Here is a 19800-nt window from a genome sequence, read left to right on the forward strand (position 1 = left end):
CCATGTCACCCAGTCTGTTAGCGTTAGGACAGGGTTTCAGATGTTTTACACCCTAATAGCCACTTGACACACAGGTCTTAGATTGGAGACCCAGTTTACAGTATCACAACAGCAGCAGCATCATCATCCTCCTCGTATGGCCTGTTGATATCACTAGTAGAAACAGTTATCCATTTTCATTCTGTTGATGTTAATAAACATTTAGCTTTTTCAAATGTGAGAACCCCTCCAACCCCCCCCTACCTTTCTAATTTGCCCTAATGCATGTTCTGTTGTCTGTAGGCTAATCTGTGTGTGTGTGTGTAGAATGTCTGGTCCACCATGCTGGGGTAGAGCCATGACAGGATGGATATAACTTACCTGGCCTCTCAGCTGATCCTCAGGCATGGCTGGGGGTCCGGAAAGTGTTCCCGCTTGTCCTGAAGTGCCTGTGTCACCGAAATGCACACATACATTGACCTAGATATAACACACATTGACTGACTTACAACTACATTAACACACACACACACACACACACACACAACTTAACCCCCGACAAAGAAAGCACAAAGTATTTGAATAATTTAATGTCGGCAGTCCGTTCAGATATACAGCCATTCATATGGGCAGCTGGGGAACAGGGTAGAGGAAAGGTGAGAGCAGGTGTGTGGACAGATTGACAATAGGTGTTGACAGGGAGAGACGGAGAATGACAGAGGGCAGCGTCTCCTCTTGGAAAGAGATTCCATCAGTGTTCTGGAATGCACAGGCTCTCCTTCCATTCCCTTCACTTCAATGTGCCTTTACAGTTGACTGTAAGAGCTAATCAACATAAATATGAAGCTGACAATGTTAACCCCTGGATAAGATGCAAACGCCCTGGATTATTTCACGGTAATGTAGCTACATGAATACATTATGCTTTGAGCAGTGCATTCTGGAAGGGATCAAGTCTAATTCTGGCCAGTGCTGACTAGGACCATGTTTTAAAAGACAGAAACAGTCCCCAGTTCACCACCAATACAGAGTATGGCTTTGAACTGGCTGGTGTTTGAGGGCTGTCCTATTGGGTGAGGTAGTTTCAGCAAAGCGAATGTAGCCCAGGCAATTAGCCAACAAAGCTTTGCTCAATAATGGATGATTAAGTCTTTGGTTGGACTTGTATGACAACTGATCCCTACTTTATCCACTTGACTGACCAGCAACAAACCCATTAAGCTCCAGGTAGACCCTCAGGCCATAGCCATCAGATGTTCCTTGTTGCGAATGTTTTTCATTAAGCGGAAGGATTGATGCAGCAACCCTAAAGTTCAATTAAGCAATGAATAAAGCCAAGCCTGCATAGAAAGACAGACACAGGGACTCGTGTGAAAAAACATGTATTTTTCAGCAGAACATTATGTAGTGTGAAATGTATCATTAAAAAAAATTAGGGTTCTCAATCATTCACTACAAAAATATATTCTAGAGTCGACCACAAAAATGCTAAAATACCCAGCATTTCAAGAAACAGTACCAAAATATTTCCTTGTAAGATCTGACTATAGCAGCCAATCCCCATTAAAATAGACCCAACTGTTAACACAGGCAGAGATAATCACCATATAGGACATATATATTAAACATTTGACTACAATATTTTAAAATTACATTCCTAAATTACATTATTCATTGCTGTGTAAAAACAAAAGTATGTTGACGTTATAAAACTGTAAAACCAAGCCCCGTAGAAAGTTGTTCCCCTAGAAAGTACAGCATGGTGTGATACACAGTAGTGGACAAGTACCAGTGACAGGTTACAACTGTTAGAACACATTAAGGAGTGGACGATAGGGGAGGCAATGAGCGAACACAGCAACTGCATGTGGAGACATTTCACATCACAGTGGCCTTTAACTAGGAAATCAGACCTGTTTTGCTTGTCAACTTTCAACTGAGTTGTACAAAGTAGAATTGGCTTATTAAATGTTACAAAGGTAAAAAGGTTTGCTAAAATGTAAAATTTGGCTGGAAGCTGGGTATAGCCAAAAAAATAACTATGTTTCAAGCAAAATCATGTCTGGTTACCAGGCTCGTGTTTGACAACGTGGGGTAAAAAAAAAAAAAAAAAACTGTTCTGCTTCCACACAAGCTGTGCTGGCTCACTCTCACAAACAATGTTTTGTCAGCATTATCAACCAAATACTACTTCAAACTGGTACGGTTTTAAACATTCTTATTTCCCTAAATTTTTTCCATCCGTCTAGTTTTGAAGTCTCCAATAATTACACAAAATAAAAATAAAACAGGCACAATTAAATTACAAATGAAAGAATGAAATGTCCATCCTTCCCTAAAACTCACCCCTTCCGTCTCTCACTAGAACATGAAGGCCAGGGACAATGTGCAGAGGCAGGACTGTGATTGGACAAACCAGAGTTCCACAGGCTAACTTGGATTCAAGGCTGAATGTTGGAAGGACATGATTAGACTGAAGGGGAGGAGGGACAGTAAATGGGTTTGTGTTGTGTGTGAATGTGTGTTGTGGAACGGTGGCAGGTGTAAACGTACTGATAAGTACAGTTCAGTGGTTGGTCTCTAGGCACAGGCGGTGGTCCCTCCCTCCTCAATATAGCACTGGGACACTTAAACCACAACATTCCTCCTACCCTACACCTATCAGCATATGGGCTGTGGTCAAGCACAGTGCACGGCGTGGGGAATAGAGGGCCATGGGGGACAGCCAGTTGGTCAGTCTTTACGGACACGTGCCAGGGATCAGGGGTTAAAGGTCGAGGACGAGTCTCTGTGTGATAGGGGTCAGTAGTGGTAGTATTAGTAGTGTTGGCCGTAGTTTGCAAGGCAGGAGTCCGGCGTCTCTTGGCAGACTCCAAGATGTCTCAGGCACTGGTGTGACTGGATCAGTCTGCCAGAGAAAACAAACAATGAACAAAGTCTTCGTCCATAAGGCTGGGCAAAAACCCTGCTTTATCATGTAACATTTGGTTTAGATTTCCTGCAATGCATTTTAATGTTTAGTTTGGTTCACTCCTACCACAAGTAACAGACTGGCTCTATGCAAAATTAAGAATCTGTATTGAAACTATTAAAATTACAATATAGGATTACAACTGCAATAAAAGGAAAATTATACATTTACCTAAATATATATTCCTAACAATCTTTAAAACTTGTAAAATATATTGTTCAAGTTTGACTGAACAATATAAAATAAACCAGGAAAAACTTTCCATATTGTGACACTGATACATTTGGTGATGACCCAACACCATGTCTTCATTCACCGTCATTACATTCCTCTTTAACAATACTGACAGAACAAATATGAAAGTCACCTCCATTGCTCAGCGCTTTCCCTCCAGTGAGAGCAGTCTTCATGTTGTTCTCCAGGAATGACCTAGAAAAAACATCCAACAGTCATTAGCAACAAAACACACACCTAAATTAATTGTCATGAACACTTGGGCTTCAGGGGCGAATACTCACGGCTGACCTCCTTCTAGAGATTTCTGGATCTCCTGAAGCACAGCTGGAAGAAAATCCCATCAAGGATGAACAATGATAAGTGACAGTAGTGATGAGTTGGTCATCATGAAACATGCAGCGAGATGGTTGTGGTTGGTTATGTAGCTGGCAGACATACGGGACTCATCACTAAACACTGCTGGACTGGTTTACATGAGGCCACAGCACAGTCAAAGCAGACAGGGGCTTATTAATGTGCCTCCGCTGGTAACAGCCGAAAACTAGCAACATTAAGGCTGGAGTAGGTCAGCCCCAGGGGTTAAACTGGGCTAAGTTTGTCTACAGGGTTCCTGAGGTACTCACTCTCGTCATTCAGCAAAGCATGCTCCATTACACGTCTAGCAGAGCTCTCTGGAAACAAACAGCACGCCAACGAGCCAGTCAGCACATTAATACACACAAGCACAGAGCATGATGACAACCTGTGGGAGTGCCCTCCCACAACACAGGCAGCCAGGGATCAAGCCAACAGGCTGATGGGCTAACAGGGCCTTTCACACTGGGGAAGGTACTCCGCTAGGCCCGGGCACATGCATGGTTTAGTACGGCTAGCTTCAACTACAGACGGAACTACAATGTTCTTTAAGGCTGACGAGGCGTGTGACGTGATCTTACCCGCTTCGTCGCTGTCCCTCGTCGAGTTCCTGGAACGACACGACATGGTTCCTCAATAAATGTGAAAGCTACACAGAGGTGGTTTTTTGAGGCGCGTTCCGGTTGTTCGTACCTGTACTCGGAGGCCCCGTCAGGCTGTGCCCGTGACAGGGATGTGGGCGTCTGGTGGGGGACTTCGACTAGAGATCGGGGCTCCACCACACAACGAGCGGACAGCGAGAAGCGCTCAAACTCCGACGGAGAGATCAGGTAGAACCCTGAGGAAGAGGACGGACGGGGGGAAGGCATGAGAAACGGGGAGGAATGAGAGAGCTGAGCGTGGGGGGGGTAGCGGAGGGGAGCGCTGTCCCTACCCTGCCCGTGCTTGGTGAAGACACAGGACGCGATGCCGCTGACGTCCTCCCGGCGGATGCACGGATGATGCACCTGCATCTTCACCCCCGGCAACGACACCACGTGGAGGTCGCCCTGATTGGTCAGGACGGTGAGGCCGCTCTCGCCGTAGTCCTCCGAACAGCTGCTGCCGAACCAGGCCACACCCACCCGGCGCACACGCGAGCCGTCGATGGCAGTCAGCTTCAGCTTCATCTTGGCGCTGACCTTAGGCAGGGTGAACACCTGGGGACGGACAGACACTTAGGTTCATTATTATTAAGAGGACATGGTAGATCTTCCGTGAGGAATCCACTACCAGTTCTAGTGAGTGGGTGTGCAGGTAAAATGCATGCGTTTTCACCTTGAACTGCTCCTCAGATATGACCAGGAGGTGGTGGGAGCCCTGCATGTCAGGGGAGCGGGCCAGGTCGTGGGCCACCTCCAGGGGCTCTGGCAGAGGGGAACCGTGGCCGTCCATCACCAAGATGGCCACTACTGGAGCACGGTGCATCAGCTGGATCTCCTTAGCTGGAGACAGGGTGGGGGGCACTTAGTGTCTGGCCTGGTTCAAACTGTTTAGGCTTTTACTTATATCTTTAGATGGGGGGGGGGGGGGGGGGGGGGGGTCCTACCAGGATGGGCTGTGACAAGGTCCTCTGCTCTGCGTTCCACAGACGGGAGGCGGAGCTGGTAGGCAAACACTGAGCCCCCGTTTGTCCCGGCCCAAAGAGAGGGCGTGTTGTGGGAACCTACAGGAGGAGAATGAGTAATAGGGGACATAAACAGCCAAGCAATCATGCGTGAGTGTGATCGAGTCTGGAAGAGTGTCTTACTGTCTGAGAGGAAGGTGTCAGCGAAGTACAGTGTCCGTACGAGGCCGGTGAAGGAATCGTCCGAGGAGCGAGCTTCGATCTTTCTCTGAACGGGAGCCAATTCCATCTCGGCTAGCTCAGCCTCTAGACGAGCATTGGCATCCTGAAGCTGGAGAGAGCAGAGGCCCGTTAAGAGAGACAGCTGAACACTACACCGGAGAGGAACACCGCCTGACAACTGATCGACAGGAGCCGGAAACGCTCAGGTAACGTTTAGAGGGCACGCTCTGGTAGATCACCTTAGCGGCATTGTTGACATGGTGTTTGCGCAGAGACACTCTACTGCGTCTGATCCTTCTGAAAGACTGGCGGAGGGACTTCTTAATGCTCTTCACTCTGGACAGGGGACCTTCCATTGCCAGCTGGTCACTGGGGTTCAGCGTACACCTGCAGGGACGAGGTACTGGTCACGTCACACACATACCTCACAGTGAAGACACAGCGCCAGACTGATTGTGTAGCGGGGGAACAAATCCAGGGAGACATACAGTTCAGGGTTGTTCATTATGTGAACCGTGAACCACACTTGGCAGGTGAAAACCCTCCTCAATGCGGTCATTGTTTGTCGTTGTGATGATGGCTGCGTGCCAATAGCTCCCCCCGTACCCCTGGCCGCACCTTGTATGTCCAACACACACACCTGACAAGGACGTTGTTCTTCTGCTGGTAGTCGTAGAGTCCGAAGCCATGGCTTGTCCCAAAGGCCACTAGTTTCCACTCCGAGTGCAGGGTGAGGGCGGTGACAACAGCAGGGGGCTGGCACTGGACCAAGGCAAAGGGCTGGAAGCCTGGAGGGAACAGCACCGGCTCCTCCCTGACCTCCAGACGCGTGTGGCCCTGGCAGGCGAAAAGGGGACGTGGCGTTATAGAAGGTTACGGGCGCTTGTTAAAATAAATATTGTGATGTTCTTGGTGGTTGTGGTTCACCTTCCAACGGAAGCCCTCCTGTCCTTGTAGCAGGTCAGCTACCGTGGCCTCCACGGCCTGTTCCGCCGACTCGTCATTCAGCTCCAACACCAGGATCTGGGAACACAGGATGACACTTGTCAATGTATAGCCAGGCTCAGAAATATCAGGCACTATAGTGTGAGCAGAACACAGAAGCCCTCAGAAAAGCAAAAGGACAACAAACACCCAAAATTATTTCAAAATAAATGCAGACTCCTAAGCAAACAAAGACCCAAAACAGTCACTTGAGCCAACTGGCCACCAGAGGGGGTTGTTTTCCCAGGTAAACCCACCTGTCCAGCAGTGCCGGCCACAGTCAGGTAACCACTATATTTACACAGGTGGATCTTCTGAATGCCCAGACGAGGGTCGTCACTATACGGGTCAAAACAGCCCACCTGGGCATGAGACAAGGACAGGATTAATGTTTCACATACTGTCTGGTGAGATTCAACTTATTCACTTCACACTCTCAGACACACACACACTTTCACTACTTGACACACCCACCCACACTTCCAGCGTCACTGAGCATCATGGGATGTGTGCTCGTGTATATCAACTGCTGTACCTTGGGTTTTAGCACAATACTGCCCAAGAAATATTTACACACAGACACACACCTTTCTGAAAGGTGGCCACTCCCCCTCTGTGCACTGGTTCATGTTGTCGTTGGGGTCGGCGTCCGTGTGGAACACTCCTGCCGTGCTCAGCTTGTACATGGGGTAGAGACACACCCCAGAGGCGTCCCAGAAACGCACCGTACCGTCCTCGTGTCTGGGGGGGGGGGGGGGGGGGGTAAACGCGTCACCAACAAGACAAACAGAAACATCTACACCGCCAGACCCGTTACCGTTTAAACACAGCAACAACAAACTGACCATGGGTTGAATGTACAGAGCTGAGAAAGTCTACTGACCCTGTCAGCAGTAGATCTCTCTGAGGAGGATCCGGGGAAAGGTTCAGTCCTCCCGTTATAGGCCATGGCTGGACAGAGGGAGCGACACAGTGAGAAACAGAACACAGGTGCATTTAATGTCCAGCTCAGACGGACGTCCTCCTCGGGGGTTTGAATGCGTGCATCCTACCTTCTTAGAGTAGTGTGTGTTCTGCAGAGCCCCGGCCGACAGGACCCTCTCCCACAGCTTCAGGGGGATGGCAGAGACGTGGTGGGAACAGGTGATGGCCGAGCAGTGCAGAGGGACCAGGTAGGGGGTCTGGATGACGGGCCAGCCTTCAGTCTGGAGGTCGATGACGACCAGCTCCTCCTCCACCAGGACCACCAGGGCGCTGGGCTCACCTGCAGGGAGGGAGTTAGGGTAGGTTGGTCGCGTGGGTCCGTCGGCCTGAAACCGGGTCCGCCGGCGCTTCGCCCTGCCACCTACCTGCCTGATCCGGCCCGTCTCGGATGACGAAGAAGTCGATGATGCGGGACGTGAAGTCCAGAGCCACGTGGGTCTTGCTGTGGATGACGGTGATACAGTGACGGTCCCCGTAGCTGGCCCGGGGCATGCCCCCGCTGAACAACAGGAAGGGAGGACTGGACCGAAGAGGTGGGGAAAACAATACCAATGTCACACTATGAATTCAGGTGGAGAGAGCAACGAGAGCAAGCAAGGGAGAGGAGAAGGAACTCACTCACCCCTGTTTTGTCGGCAGCTGGATGACTTTAGAGATGGCTTTACACGGGAAGTGGCCTGCACACAACAAAGACCAATCCATCATTAATGAACCGATTCAGCATCCCGTTGATAACGTCAGCATTTGCAGAGGAACGTTTGCTCACCATATGGTACTTCAGACTTCTCCTGCTCACTTTGTGTGTCCAACCCAGCCACCGACCAACGGCAGTAGCTGCCATCACTATGGGAACTGAGAACACGGAGGCCGTCTTCTGTCCACCACACACTTTCTAGTGGCTAGAAATGAAACACACAGTCAAGATGGGAGGGCGCTGTTCAAATAAGACATGCGCACTGATGTCCAGACGACAACAGACACCCACACACGTCCAGACAACAGCAGAGACCCACACAGACAGACACACACCTGTGTAGCAAGGATGTGTTTGACAGCTGATTGGCAGTCCAGGTCCCAGATAACCATAAGGCCTCTTCCATAGCCTATCAGAACCTGCTGTGGGTTGGCAGGATTCTCCTGTAAGGACTCAACATGCTCAAGACTCCTACGTCCACCATACTCCTCTGGAATGCTACAGGACAACAGGAAGACAGGGTGGCTTTTAACTTAATTACCAGTAACTGTGTAAGAGTGAGCAGCATTCAACATTAACCAGTAGAATACCCTCTGTTTTGGACAACGACCTTCGTAGCTCAGTGACTCAATAGGGTAGGCAGCACACATGCGTGTGTGTGTACCTGTGGGTGACAATCTCCAGGCTGATGTTCCGCTCCTCTAGTTCTCTGAAACCTGGCACCTCCACAACAAACACATGCCCTCCCTCTGTTCCCAGCAGCAGCAGTTCCCCAGAGGAGTGGGCCAGCACAGCAGTCACCCGCGTCACACTGGGCGGGGCGCTGGGGGGACAAACAACGGATCATCTTAACAGTCCCACAAAGACACAAACATTATGTTTCTAAAGGTGCGCTCTGGTCACATGAGTGTCGGGAAATGGATCCTCCAAAAGACACACTGTTCTCAAAGAGACCACACCCGAGTAACAGATGGTTCGGGGAGGGGGACACCTGCTCTGAACGTTGTAACGGGCTACAGTCGCTTCTTTGTTTTGTTTTAGAAAACAATGATTTGCATGTTGGGACTTTTCAGACGATCACGTGACCGGAGAGGTTCTTTAAAGTGTCTTTGTGTATGCACATGTCAGCATAGAACTAGAACTGCATTTAGTCAGAATCTCTATGACCATGGACATCCAATGAGTGGGAGTGTGTGAGGGAAAAAGAAATGACAGAGCAGGTAGGGCCGTCTGGTGGGGGAGTGGGGTGTGTGTGTGTGTGTGTGTGTGTCTTTCTCACCCCGGGGGTCCGGTGAGTGTGAAGCGTCCGATTTCCAGCAGCTCAGAGACTCCTTTGTGAGCTTTGAGGGTCCACATGTGGAGACTATTGTCATCCAGCAGAGTAACCAGCTCCACCTGTTCAACGCAGAGCAACCAGGCACCTTATGGGGACTTTAAATACAGCTTTCCTACTCCCATTTCTAGCAGTGTCAATAAGACCAGCAACATGACCAGATTAGATAAGAGATTGGGTGTGTGTGTGTTGAGAGCCCACTCACCAGGTGCGGTAGGAAGTGGATCTGTGTGACGGCAGCGTTCTCATCATGTAGACCCATGAACTCCACACCCGGGGCCCCGTAACTGACCGTAGGTTAAGGAATACACCCAATCACAGTGGACCACGCATTTCTGCACACGCAAACAGGTATTTAATGGTCTACTACTGAATGGGGCTCCACATGCATTCAAGTCAGAAGAGTGTCTGTTCAGTGGGTGTCTGTCTTATCTGCCTGCCCCAGGCTAACTAAACATTTATTCCTAGAATGTCCTGTTTGTCATCATAGGACAGTTTCCTCCATTGTGTGTGTGTGTGGTGAGTGATAACGACGGAGGCTAACAGTGAATGGGGACAGTACACTCTGGTCCCACACTGTCAATGGCCCTGATTGTGTAAGATCACATGCCGTGTGGTACAGTGATGTGTTGGGCAATACCCTGGGAAATGAACGCAGATGTACCCACACACTAACAACCGATACCCACACTAGCCACCCACAGAGAAAGCTGTAGACAACCGGTCCCAACACGTCGGCCGCTAAACCCTGCCCTCTGACACAAGCAGCCACACAGACTGAAGGATACAGTTTGATGGCCCCAGAGCGTGTGCCGATGGCCAGGAGCTGCAGACTGGGGCTGAAGCCGAGGGCACTGGGCTGGTGAGGGAAGCCATGTTCCACTGTCTGATGACACAGAGGATGGGAGGTACACAAACTGGCAGGACAAATCGCCTGATAATTGTCTGGAATTTGGATTACAGCCTCATTATAGAGCTTAAAGATGAAAGCCTCGTCAGATTAGACTGACTCCGTTGGTTACCTTGTTGAACTGGTAGAGCTCCTGTTTGATCCGGTCTCTGTGGGACTCCTGGCCGTGCCTCCTAAATCTCTTCATCCTCTCAGGAGCCTGAGCAGCGCACAGGCCCAACCGCTACGCCTCTACACAACGACACAGCGTGGGGGGGGGGGGTACATTGAACAACAGGGAAAGTGCCATAGCCTAGCAGGTGACAGTCATTTACAAGCCTGTCAGCCACCAGATGTCTGATCTGAACAACACACGTGTGGGGGAGATGGAGAAAAACGGATACTAACAAAAACTTCCTGGAGCAAAAAACTAAAATAAGAAACAAAGCAAGGAAAGAGTTTGGAGGAAGAAAAGGCAACTGGAGCAGGAAACTAAACCGGGGCCCAAGGAAACATTTGGATCAGGTGATGTGCGCACCACTGAGGGTGAGAGACAATGAGACAAGAGAAAATAATTCCATTGGCGGAGCAGGGCCTCATCCTCTGAAACCAGGATGGTCTGTGGTCAACACTGACAACCACACTCCCCAGCCAGAGGGGGCATGACTAAGAAAAGAGCTAAGGTCACAGCAGCCTCAACTAGAGAGACCATTGTTCTAGTACCTACACACTGATTAAAACACCAGTCTCAGACAGGTGTCTCCTAAAGACCCAATGCAATAAAAAGGAAAAACACAAAGGGAGGAGAGGAGGAACATGTTTTTCTGAGCTGCCTTGTTAGTCGTTTGACAGAGGAGAGTTCAGGACATAGCAAAACATTACCTAATAACATTCTTCTTAATACACAACTCTCTCCTCTGGCCAGTGCTTTAATCCTCCAGGCCTAATTTCTCAAGGTGACTGCACACACAAAAAAACACACCTGACGAGCAAATTCTTACAAACGTTGACATTTATAAAATGTGAAACGTGCATTTCTCATCAGAAATCTGAATTAATATTTAGCAGTATGTAATGGGAGGCTAATAAAATGTAATTAAAAACAGATTCATTTGCAGTAGGTAAAGAGGCTGCGTACCATTGTGTTTATTTTACTTTTATCATACAAGCCCAAGCCATATCACAGAACAGACTTAGTTACTGATACCACTGGAATATTCTCATTAGACATATATTACTCTACCATGCATTACCTTTACATTCAGCAACCAAGCATCATGAAATTGAAATACACCCATTTCACATTTTCACAGTAGGGTTGTGGGTCTCAGTATTGCAACCATTAAAGACAGATGGAGGGCATTTTCCAGGTGTACGGTTGTACTGCTTCTTCACAGTGGCAAAAGTACAAATGGAAAACCTGCAAAGACTATGTACACAGAGCTGAGAGAAGCTTGTGGACATGTGATTTCACAGTAATTATACTATGAGGAAGGCAGTGCAGTTGACAGATTTTCTATTAATCTTTACACAGACCAGCATGTTCACTAAGCCTCATCATGTGAATGAGAAGTTACAGTATACCAATGATATGGTTAGACCATAAACTGTGGAGGGCTAAGCCTCTGCGGGACTAGTCTGACTGAACACAAACCTCACCATCAAAGCAATTAGGCCGGAAATAAAATGAAAAATGACAACATTGTAGGTGAGGACTTAGCTTGCCTCTGATTTGTGGCACTCGCCTTCATATTGTGAGCATAAGCACATTTGATTGCCTAGTCCTGCCCTCGTAACTCACTAAAAACTTCCTTGACCACTGTAGATTGCTTACAGAGCCAACAGGTCTGTGAGTGATGTCACTAACATGGGCCTACACTACATTACTTTAGGGAGAAACATTGCACGTTCCACAGAAAAGCCAATCAGCTACACACTCACAGCCCATATTCCTTCATATACATATATATATACACATACATATATACATACATATACGTGTGTGTGTGTGTGTGTGTGTGTGTGTGTGTGTGTGTGTGTGTGTGTGTGTGTGTGTGTGTGTGTGTGTGTGTGTATGTGTATATATGCACACAAAGGAGCATATGTCCACTTAGAGATGTCATATTGGTCTGGGTGTGTAATGTTGTATATAAACTGCTCAAAAAAATTAAGAGAACACTTAAATCACACATTGGGTGTCGATGAAAAAATATATTAGAGATCAAAGTCTTTACTGTACATTGTGTAATTTGTTGAGAACAAAATAACGTAACGGTCAATGGAAACCAAAATCACCAACTGATTGAGGGCTGGATTCAAACTCCTCACACAAAGGAGCAGATACCGGTCCTGCTGCTGGGTTAATGCCCTTCTATGGCCCTGACCAGTTCTACTCGTGTAACGGCTCGTCTCCTGGTATTTCCGCCATGCTCTTGAGACTGTACAGGGAGACGCAGCAGACCTTCTTGCGACGGCACGTATGGATGTGCCATCCTGGAGGAGCTGGACTGCCTATTGCAACCTGAATGGGCTGCAGGTACCATCTCATGCTACCAGCAGTGACAAGGACACTAGCAAAACACAAAACTACAGAAGAATCAGTCAGGAAGGATAAGGAGAGCGCAATCGGCTGTGGCCACCACCTGCCAAACTATTCATTTTTAAGGGTTGTGTTGCTGTTGCCTCTCCAGTGCACCAAAACAGGTGACCTTGATTCACAATCACTTATGCTTCCTAACTGGACACATTGATTTCCCTGCAGGTAATTGACATGATGTTATACTAACCTTCATTTTTTTGAGCAGTGTGTGCGTATCATCTAGAAGTACCATCATACCAGGCACACACGACATAGCACATTACTTACAGGACCTTGTCACTACCAAGTAACATTCTGGTTGTGTCTAAATGTGTGGAAGGGGGCTTCAGAGTCTGAAACACTATGAAACAGGATATGATGCTCCATTAATGGTTACAGGGTGACCCTATGTAAGGAGCCTTAAAATGGGTTTTAACTTCATTTGGCAAAACAATACCATCTCAATTCAAGCAGATTATCATCCAACGTGACCAGCTGGAGGGGATGCTTACATTTTGATATGTTTATTAAAATAAATCAATGTTGGACTCCATGAAGTAATCCAAAGAGCACACTGCCATCATGGTTCTCATGGGGCGGACAACCACAGGCTGTAGAAACAGATTGTAAAACCTCCTAAATACGAACATAAGTGGACATAGATATTAGATAATCATCAGGCTGAATCCAGAACTGAGTTTGGACAATTCAGGGTAATTGAAAGACCTGTGATGGGGTCTTACAGGACCACCCAGTAATAAAAATAAAATGATCCTCTTTGATACTGTAACTAACCAGGACTAATCTGTAATACAGAAGAGTTTTATTTGTAGTATTGGTTTAAATTCAGACAGGAACGTCTGTTATTATTACCCTGAGATCAGCGGCAAGACAATGTTAGTCATTAAGCATGTGAAGGAAGATGGGATAAAGTAAACTTCCTTGTTTGACTCCTGCAGACAGAATGGGATCAAGTGTTGTGTGTTTAAGGATTTGGGAGAGGGAGGTTCAGGCAAAGCCTAGATTTGAGCTAAATAATAACAAATATATTTTAATAAGATAATCCAACCTCTGATTAAAACATGTACAGCGTTAGGACTAAGTTTGTTCTAACTCCATTCGGGGTCCTCCAGTGTAGGCCAAAGCAGCCAGCAGGGCATAAAGAGATAGCTCAGAGCGCTAAGCCTGCTGACAAAGGCTGGGTGGGAGGTCTGCATTAGAACGGCTCCCGGGTGTAAGGACAAGAATCCGCTCAGCTTGTAGAGCAGAGGGCAGTTGGAAAAGGCTGCACTCACAAATATAAACCAGTATGGAAACGCAGGATAGTGTGTTATATGATGAGTACCTTTGTCATCAACCCCGATGGCAGTGCTTATGTAAAAACAGACCCAAAAGGCTCATAGCAGCCTACGTCACTAGAAAAGCACTGGCGCTGGCTACACTGTGATTCATTGCAGGTTGTTAACCAGTGTGACAGGCTAGGCCTACCCAGTGATTATGCATCTCATGAGGCTCCCATTGCTTAACTATCAGAAACGAGGGGCATTTAGAACAATCCATTAACACAGCAAGTTAGGCCACCTCCTCTTTCTGTTGCTTCTTTATGGCTCCCAGGGAAAATAAACAAGTGACATATTCAGGGCTACGGTTGAATGGAATAGTGGGGATGAAGGTACATGTACTGTATCACAAGACATATCTATCGCTCCCATGTTTACTCCCATGCAGGCAGCTCTGCATACAGCCCTCTGGCAGTCCGCAAAGGAAAGGCTTTGTATTTGTTGATACAAGGCATTCTGCAGGAAGGCCAGTGACACAGAAACAAAGTGGCAGACATCCAGTGTCAGTGGACAACTAAACCATTCTATCAGACAAGTGAAATCACAAATTGATTATCCCAGGAATTCCAGTTGGACAGGGCCGGGTACTGAACTTGCGCTGAGAAATGGGTGCACGGAGACACACGCTTAACACACAACTGTTCATCCAGCCGGGGCCGTTAAAGAGTGTTTGCCCCCTTGATCGGTGGTGTCAGGAATGACATCATCAGCACTGTACACAGAGTCAGACAAGGTAATACATTTACACCAATGTCAATAACCCTTCATTGTCTTATTTGAATGAGCGCAGCACTGTTTTAAGACTGGGGGGGATATGGCTCCATGTCACAAAACCTAAGAACCTCATGTAAATGCTTGGCTATGGCTAAATCACATCCATTCCAACTTCATTCACGATCATAAACCATGCCCATGATATAAATCTCCTGGAATTCTATCAGTTCAAAGCATCAGATGAGAGTGAATCGTGAGCAAACCACAAACAAGTCTGGACAGGGGAAAAATAAAATAAACAAAGCTAAGTAACTTAGAACCACTACTAGAGCTACAGCATGTCTGCCCTGCCTTGAAACAATTGTGCCGTCATTCTGATTCTGAATGAGGGGCCAGGAAATGCCTGGCATCCTAAATATTCAACCTGTGTTCTTATGCAATCGACAGCTATGCCAAAGGGTAAAAAAAATAAATAAACAACTAGAATGTCACTCCCGAAAAACCGGCTGATAAGCCAAACAAGTTGTTAATCAAACGAGAAGAGGGAGTTTATGTGCAGAGTAAAGGGTGGCTAGAAAACTAGCATGAGAGAAGACCTGTCTGACAAACGCTGGAAAAGAAAGCCATGGAATATCACTGTTGGCAAATAGTGTTATAATGAGAATATGACATGAGACCTACACCTCCCTCCTGTCTTCCTCCCCCACTCCCTTCTGTGCTCAGTATATACACAGGCCCGGTTCCCTAGTGCCAGTCTGCTGCATCCACAGTTAAAGGACTTCTCTAATATCAGTGAGCTCTATGAAATTAGGAACATGTCCAGGTGAATTCGCACATAAACACACCCATCGATCAAAGACGACATACATGATACCATGGAAGCACAAACAAAAATAGCTTACACAAGAAAAGGGAAGGACATACAGCTCATGCCACGACGGCCTGATCCATGCCCACACATCGCAGGGTCAGGCCTATTCTTAGTGATGACTCCTAATACGCTCATTTCACAGTCAGAATCAACTGCTGGATCTGAATCATCAGAGGTTTAGAGAACACGCCTGGCAAAACCCGTAACTTGCTCCAGAGGTAGCGCAAGACATGGACACAATTCTACTGGACTGAAAATCCTAACAGCAGAATGAATGCCATTTAGAATTCCCATTTGTAGCAGGACAACTATTTACCACTTGCAACATACACTATACTTAATACTATTTTCTGTCGTCCTCAATTTGCCTTAATTGCACACTTAGTATTGCCGTTTGAAACAGCATTTGCCATCATTGAACATCTACACATTCCACTTGTAATATACATATACTTAATACATGTACATTTTCTGCCCCCATCCATTTGCACTTCGTTAGATGCAAACTGCATTTTGCTAAATGAAAACCATTAAATGCAGTTGTTTCTAACACGTTTGGTAATAGCATGTCATTACTTTAAGACAGCTTTTCCAACTCTGGGAAAAGTGCATCTGGTCTGAGTGAGACATCGTTGCAATTGGCACTCATACAATAAGTACCAAGACTGGTAATTAAGATAAAGTTTTAAGGCAGTTTGCTTAGCTAGGCCATATCCCATGTAATGATTCTAAGATTTGCATTACAGAATAAAACAAGGTCTGGATTGTTGAGGTTGTTAGCAGTTTAGCTAAAATGACATGGACATGTTAATCAGTGGGATGAATAGCCCAGAATTTAGAAACAATGTCTACATTAAGATAGGCCTAATCACTGATCTGACCAGGATGAGCAAGTAATACCAGGTGATGACGACCTTGAATGATCACATCGATTGGGGCTCTGTATCACAGTGAGAGGCTGTCAGTCCAGTGACAGAAATAGGATCTTGTAAGGGGTCTGGGTGTGGTCGTCAGGATGTCAGTCCCCCCCACTCACTCCTCTTCCTGTAATCTTCGGCAAGACAGGCACTTCACACTGACAACACTGCTGTCCTCAGTGGCTATGCTACTGGTTATACTGAGCCTAGCCAGTGTTTTTTGGGTGTGATGCACCGTACAGATCCACCGAGATACTATAAATGAATAGCTCCTCAGTGTCATTTCAATCTAAAAGTGAAGCCAAACACAACTCTGAATATTTGTCATTGACAAGCATTACGGAGAAAGCTGGAATTAGGCTAACCACCCTTTTTCCACACAGTTCTCAAAAATTGCCAATCAAACAATTGAATAAGAACTATGCTTCAAGTATTGATCTGACAGGTTAACAAACACAGCCACAACTCTTGAGATAAGGAAATCATATTTTTGTGCTGTTCACAGAATATTGGTCATGGGAGGGGTCGGCAGAAATCAATATCAGTAAACGACCAATATTGGCTAATTATATTGGCATACCTATATATTAAACCAGGCTTTACTACATGTACTGTGCACTGTCATATGCATGAAATGTCTGATTTGGGTAGCAATTGTGTATCAAGGCAAGCATTTTAACAGACAGGGCAAAAACAACACGAGGGAGTACACCTACACACTTGCAACAACATGAACAGAATAGGCTACTTGTTAATCAATCACAGCTGTAACCTTAGACTGATGAATTACTTAACATGACCTAGATGCTTTAGCAAAACGCAGAGGCTCATTTCAAATATCTGAATTCCTTCCCCCATCTCATTAGCTTACCATAGACATGAACTTCCCCCTTAAAGGTAAACAGTTCTACGTTGGCAGAGGTGAAATAGGAAACGGGCTTAGGCAGGAGAACGAACGGTACGTATAATAACTGTTCTCCCGCATGACATGCATTGTGAGGAAGTGCACAAACAAGTTCTGAAAAGGTTTACATGCAAAACATGTTCTCCTCTGCGCCCAGCGTTGACCTTGTACAGCTGGAGGGAGAAACTCTGGGTGAAAGTTAATAGGTGGAAGGCAAGAGATGGGCCCTTTGTTTAGGGAATAAATCACGATCACTGGTCAGTCAGTTGGTCACTGTTTTGTAAACATGCATCTGTCCTGTCATCATTTTACACATTTCTGTCATTCAGCGTTTGGGGTTAGGCGTGCATCACCCTTATTATCTACTTTGCCTACTCACACAAAACGTCAATTTAGAGATTTTATTCTATGATTCTTCTGCTTTCCTTATCAAGAATAATCAGCATTTTCAGACAGGTGATTATTTTGCCTGGAGACTGGTAAGTAGTTTCAGGTGAAAGTTTATCATGTCCCAGTGGCAGAGGTCTGCTAAGAACAAAGGGGCGTTGTTAGGCTAGCACAGCTGCAGGTGGGAATGAAGTGGGCAGTGCCAATGGACTCTGTCCTTCAGTGGTAGCTTTTTTACAGGACAGAAAGTAATAACCCCAAATCGTTAAGTGCGGGAAACCACAGTCTGGACAGTGTTAGGGAAACCATGGCATAAGGTACACAAAGCCTCATACTCTTAACCCTGTAAACAATTAAACAGGTAACTAGTTTCCCTTTTTTAATGTTTCTACAGTTTGCAAAGGTGACAAAGTTGCTGTTAATTTGCATTGATGTCAGAAGTGCAAACAGATCAGAAACTGTTGCAAAGCAAGAAACAGAGCCAAACGATGGTATGCTTAAAGTGCCAAGAATGAAGTGAATGTCCCTGTGGATATTGGTATTTTTGGTAAATTCATTTTAAACCTGTCAAACTGGTGTAACTGATCAACTGGTGTATCACCCCCCCGCCCAGACTAAGCCCTACTCATTGACAAAGCAAAGACTAACTACCTAGTTACCTGCGAGGCGAGAAGACACTCCTTGCTCCCGCGTTTGTCCCTAACATATCATACTCTGTCGTTGTCAAAGTTTTAATGAACGTACACAATACTTACTGTTCCATAGTGCAACAACAAAAAAAACAAAAGGATGAAAAATGTAACAATGTAGTTATTGTGGCTAGACACAAAAGGCGAGTCAGATGTAACTTGAGGTGACAGTGTTCGATATTTTACCAACTGGCTAGGTAGGCAGTTGTTCACACCGCAAGCAATTTTGGCTAATAGATAATTTACTTAGTAGCAACAATACTGTAAGCTAGCTTACTGTAACACCTTGTAATTTAAACATATATTAGGACGTGTTGAAATATTAACGTTAAAAGTTGACAAAGGCTTTTCATCGAGGTACTTGGTTGGCAGCGTTTCACAAACATTAACCTAATTGAAAAGTTAATGACATCTTGCTAACTTACTCTAAGATAGTTATCCGAGTTAGCATGGTAAGCTAGCCAGGTGGCTAATCATTCAACATCACTCTACTAGGCAATTGTAGCCATTTAACACCAACGTTACCTAGCTAGCGACATACCCGTGTTATGTAGGCTCATGTAAGTAGCGTCCCCGTCATTCATTGACAATATAGTGCTAGTTTGTTAACCACAGACAAAAACACCTGTAGACGCATAACTCATCTTTCGTTCGGGCCCTTCGAAACTCACCTGACTCCAAACGGCCGTTGCCTCCAGTCCACTAACGTCACCGAAGGCTTTCAATAGCTAGCTTATACACAAAGCTTGGTTGCCGTCCAGTTTTGCCACGTCTCAACTAGCAACCAAATATAAAATTGAACCAGAATCCAAAGAACGTCCTCTTTAAGTGCACATGTAAATTAAGACCCTGTGTTGATTGTTTGGTAGCTATCTGGCTAGCACACTTTTCGTTCGTTCGCCCCTTCGCGACAGCCTCGATGTTTCCTGTTGCCACAGACCCGCAGAGCGCAACTTGACTGGACTCCTCCCTTCCGGATGTAAAGGAAGAGTGTATAGATATATAATATATAAATAAGTTCGGCCCCACATTAATAATTATGTTTATTAATATTAAGTAGACCTATGTAACCTGAAAAGGCTTCTCCTAATAGTTTTTAAAGAAAAATATAAGCATTGTGAAAAGAAATTGAACTGAAAGTTTACAA

The 19800-nt window shown here is 46.1% G+C and overlaps 1 protein-coding gene across 3 annotated transcripts; it reads right to left on the reverse strand.

The window, feature by feature from the left end:
• Positions 1 to 1345: 1345 nt before the first annotated feature.
• llgl2 (LLGL scribble cell polarity complex component 2) lies at positions 1346 to 19615 on the reverse strand. Of its 3 annotated transcripts, XM_010891931.5 has the most exons (28): positions 19325 to 19615; positions 11136 to 11213; positions 10387 to 10505; positions 10153 to 10250; positions 9570 to 9651; positions 9311 to 9426; positions 8696 to 8854; positions 8367 to 8529; positions 8104 to 8236; positions 7960 to 8014; positions 7703 to 7857; positions 7406 to 7617; positions 7237 to 7304; positions 6941 to 7094; positions 6611 to 6715; positions 6297 to 6392; positions 6010 to 6206; positions 5609 to 5756; positions 5331 to 5478; positions 5130 to 5246; positions 4859 to 5025; positions 4476 to 4740; positions 4235 to 4379; positions 4123 to 4151; positions 3811 to 3858; positions 3469 to 3511; positions 3318 to 3379; positions 1346 to 2887 (listed from the first exon to the last, which is right to left on the reverse strand). In XM_010891931.5, exons 3-28 carry the CDS (start codon positions 10459 to 10461, stop codon positions 2883 to 2885), a joined length of 3045 nt encoding a protein of 1014 aa, XP_010890233.4. In that variant the 5' UTR covers positions 10462 to 10505; positions 11136 to 11213; positions 19325 to 19615; the 3' UTR covers positions 1346 to 2882. The 3 variants fall into 3 exon arrangements, with proteins under 3 accessions (XP_010890233.4, XP_010890232.4, XP_010890234.4); XM_010891930.5 differs by lacking the exon at positions 11136 to 11213; XM_010891932.5 differs by lacking the exons at positions 3811 to 3858; positions 11136 to 11213.
• Between the last annotated feature and the right edge of the window lie 185 nt (positions 19616 to 19800).

This window comes from Esox lucius, chromosome 5 (assembly GCF_011004845.1).
Source record: "Esox lucius isolate fEsoLuc1 chromosome 5, fEsoLuc1.pri, whole genome shotgun sequence".
In the NCBI taxonomy this organism is placed as follows: Eukaryota; Metazoa; Chordata; class Actinopteri; order Esociformes; family Esocidae; genus Esox; species Esox lucius.

Coding starts and splice junctions, on each gene's coding strand:
- llgl2 (XM_010891930.5), bottom strand. CDS start 10,461: ATGAAGAGATTTAGGAGGCACGGCCAGGAGTCCCACAGAGACCGGATC. Junction 8,015..8,103: donor GAAGTCTGAAGTACCATATG/GTGAGCAAACGT, acceptor TGTTGTGTGCAG/GCCACTTCCCGTGTAAAGCC. Junction 4,380..4,475: donor CTTCACCAAGCACGGGCAGG/GTAGGGACAGCG, acceptor CCTCTTCCTCAG/GGTTCTACCTGATCTCTCCG.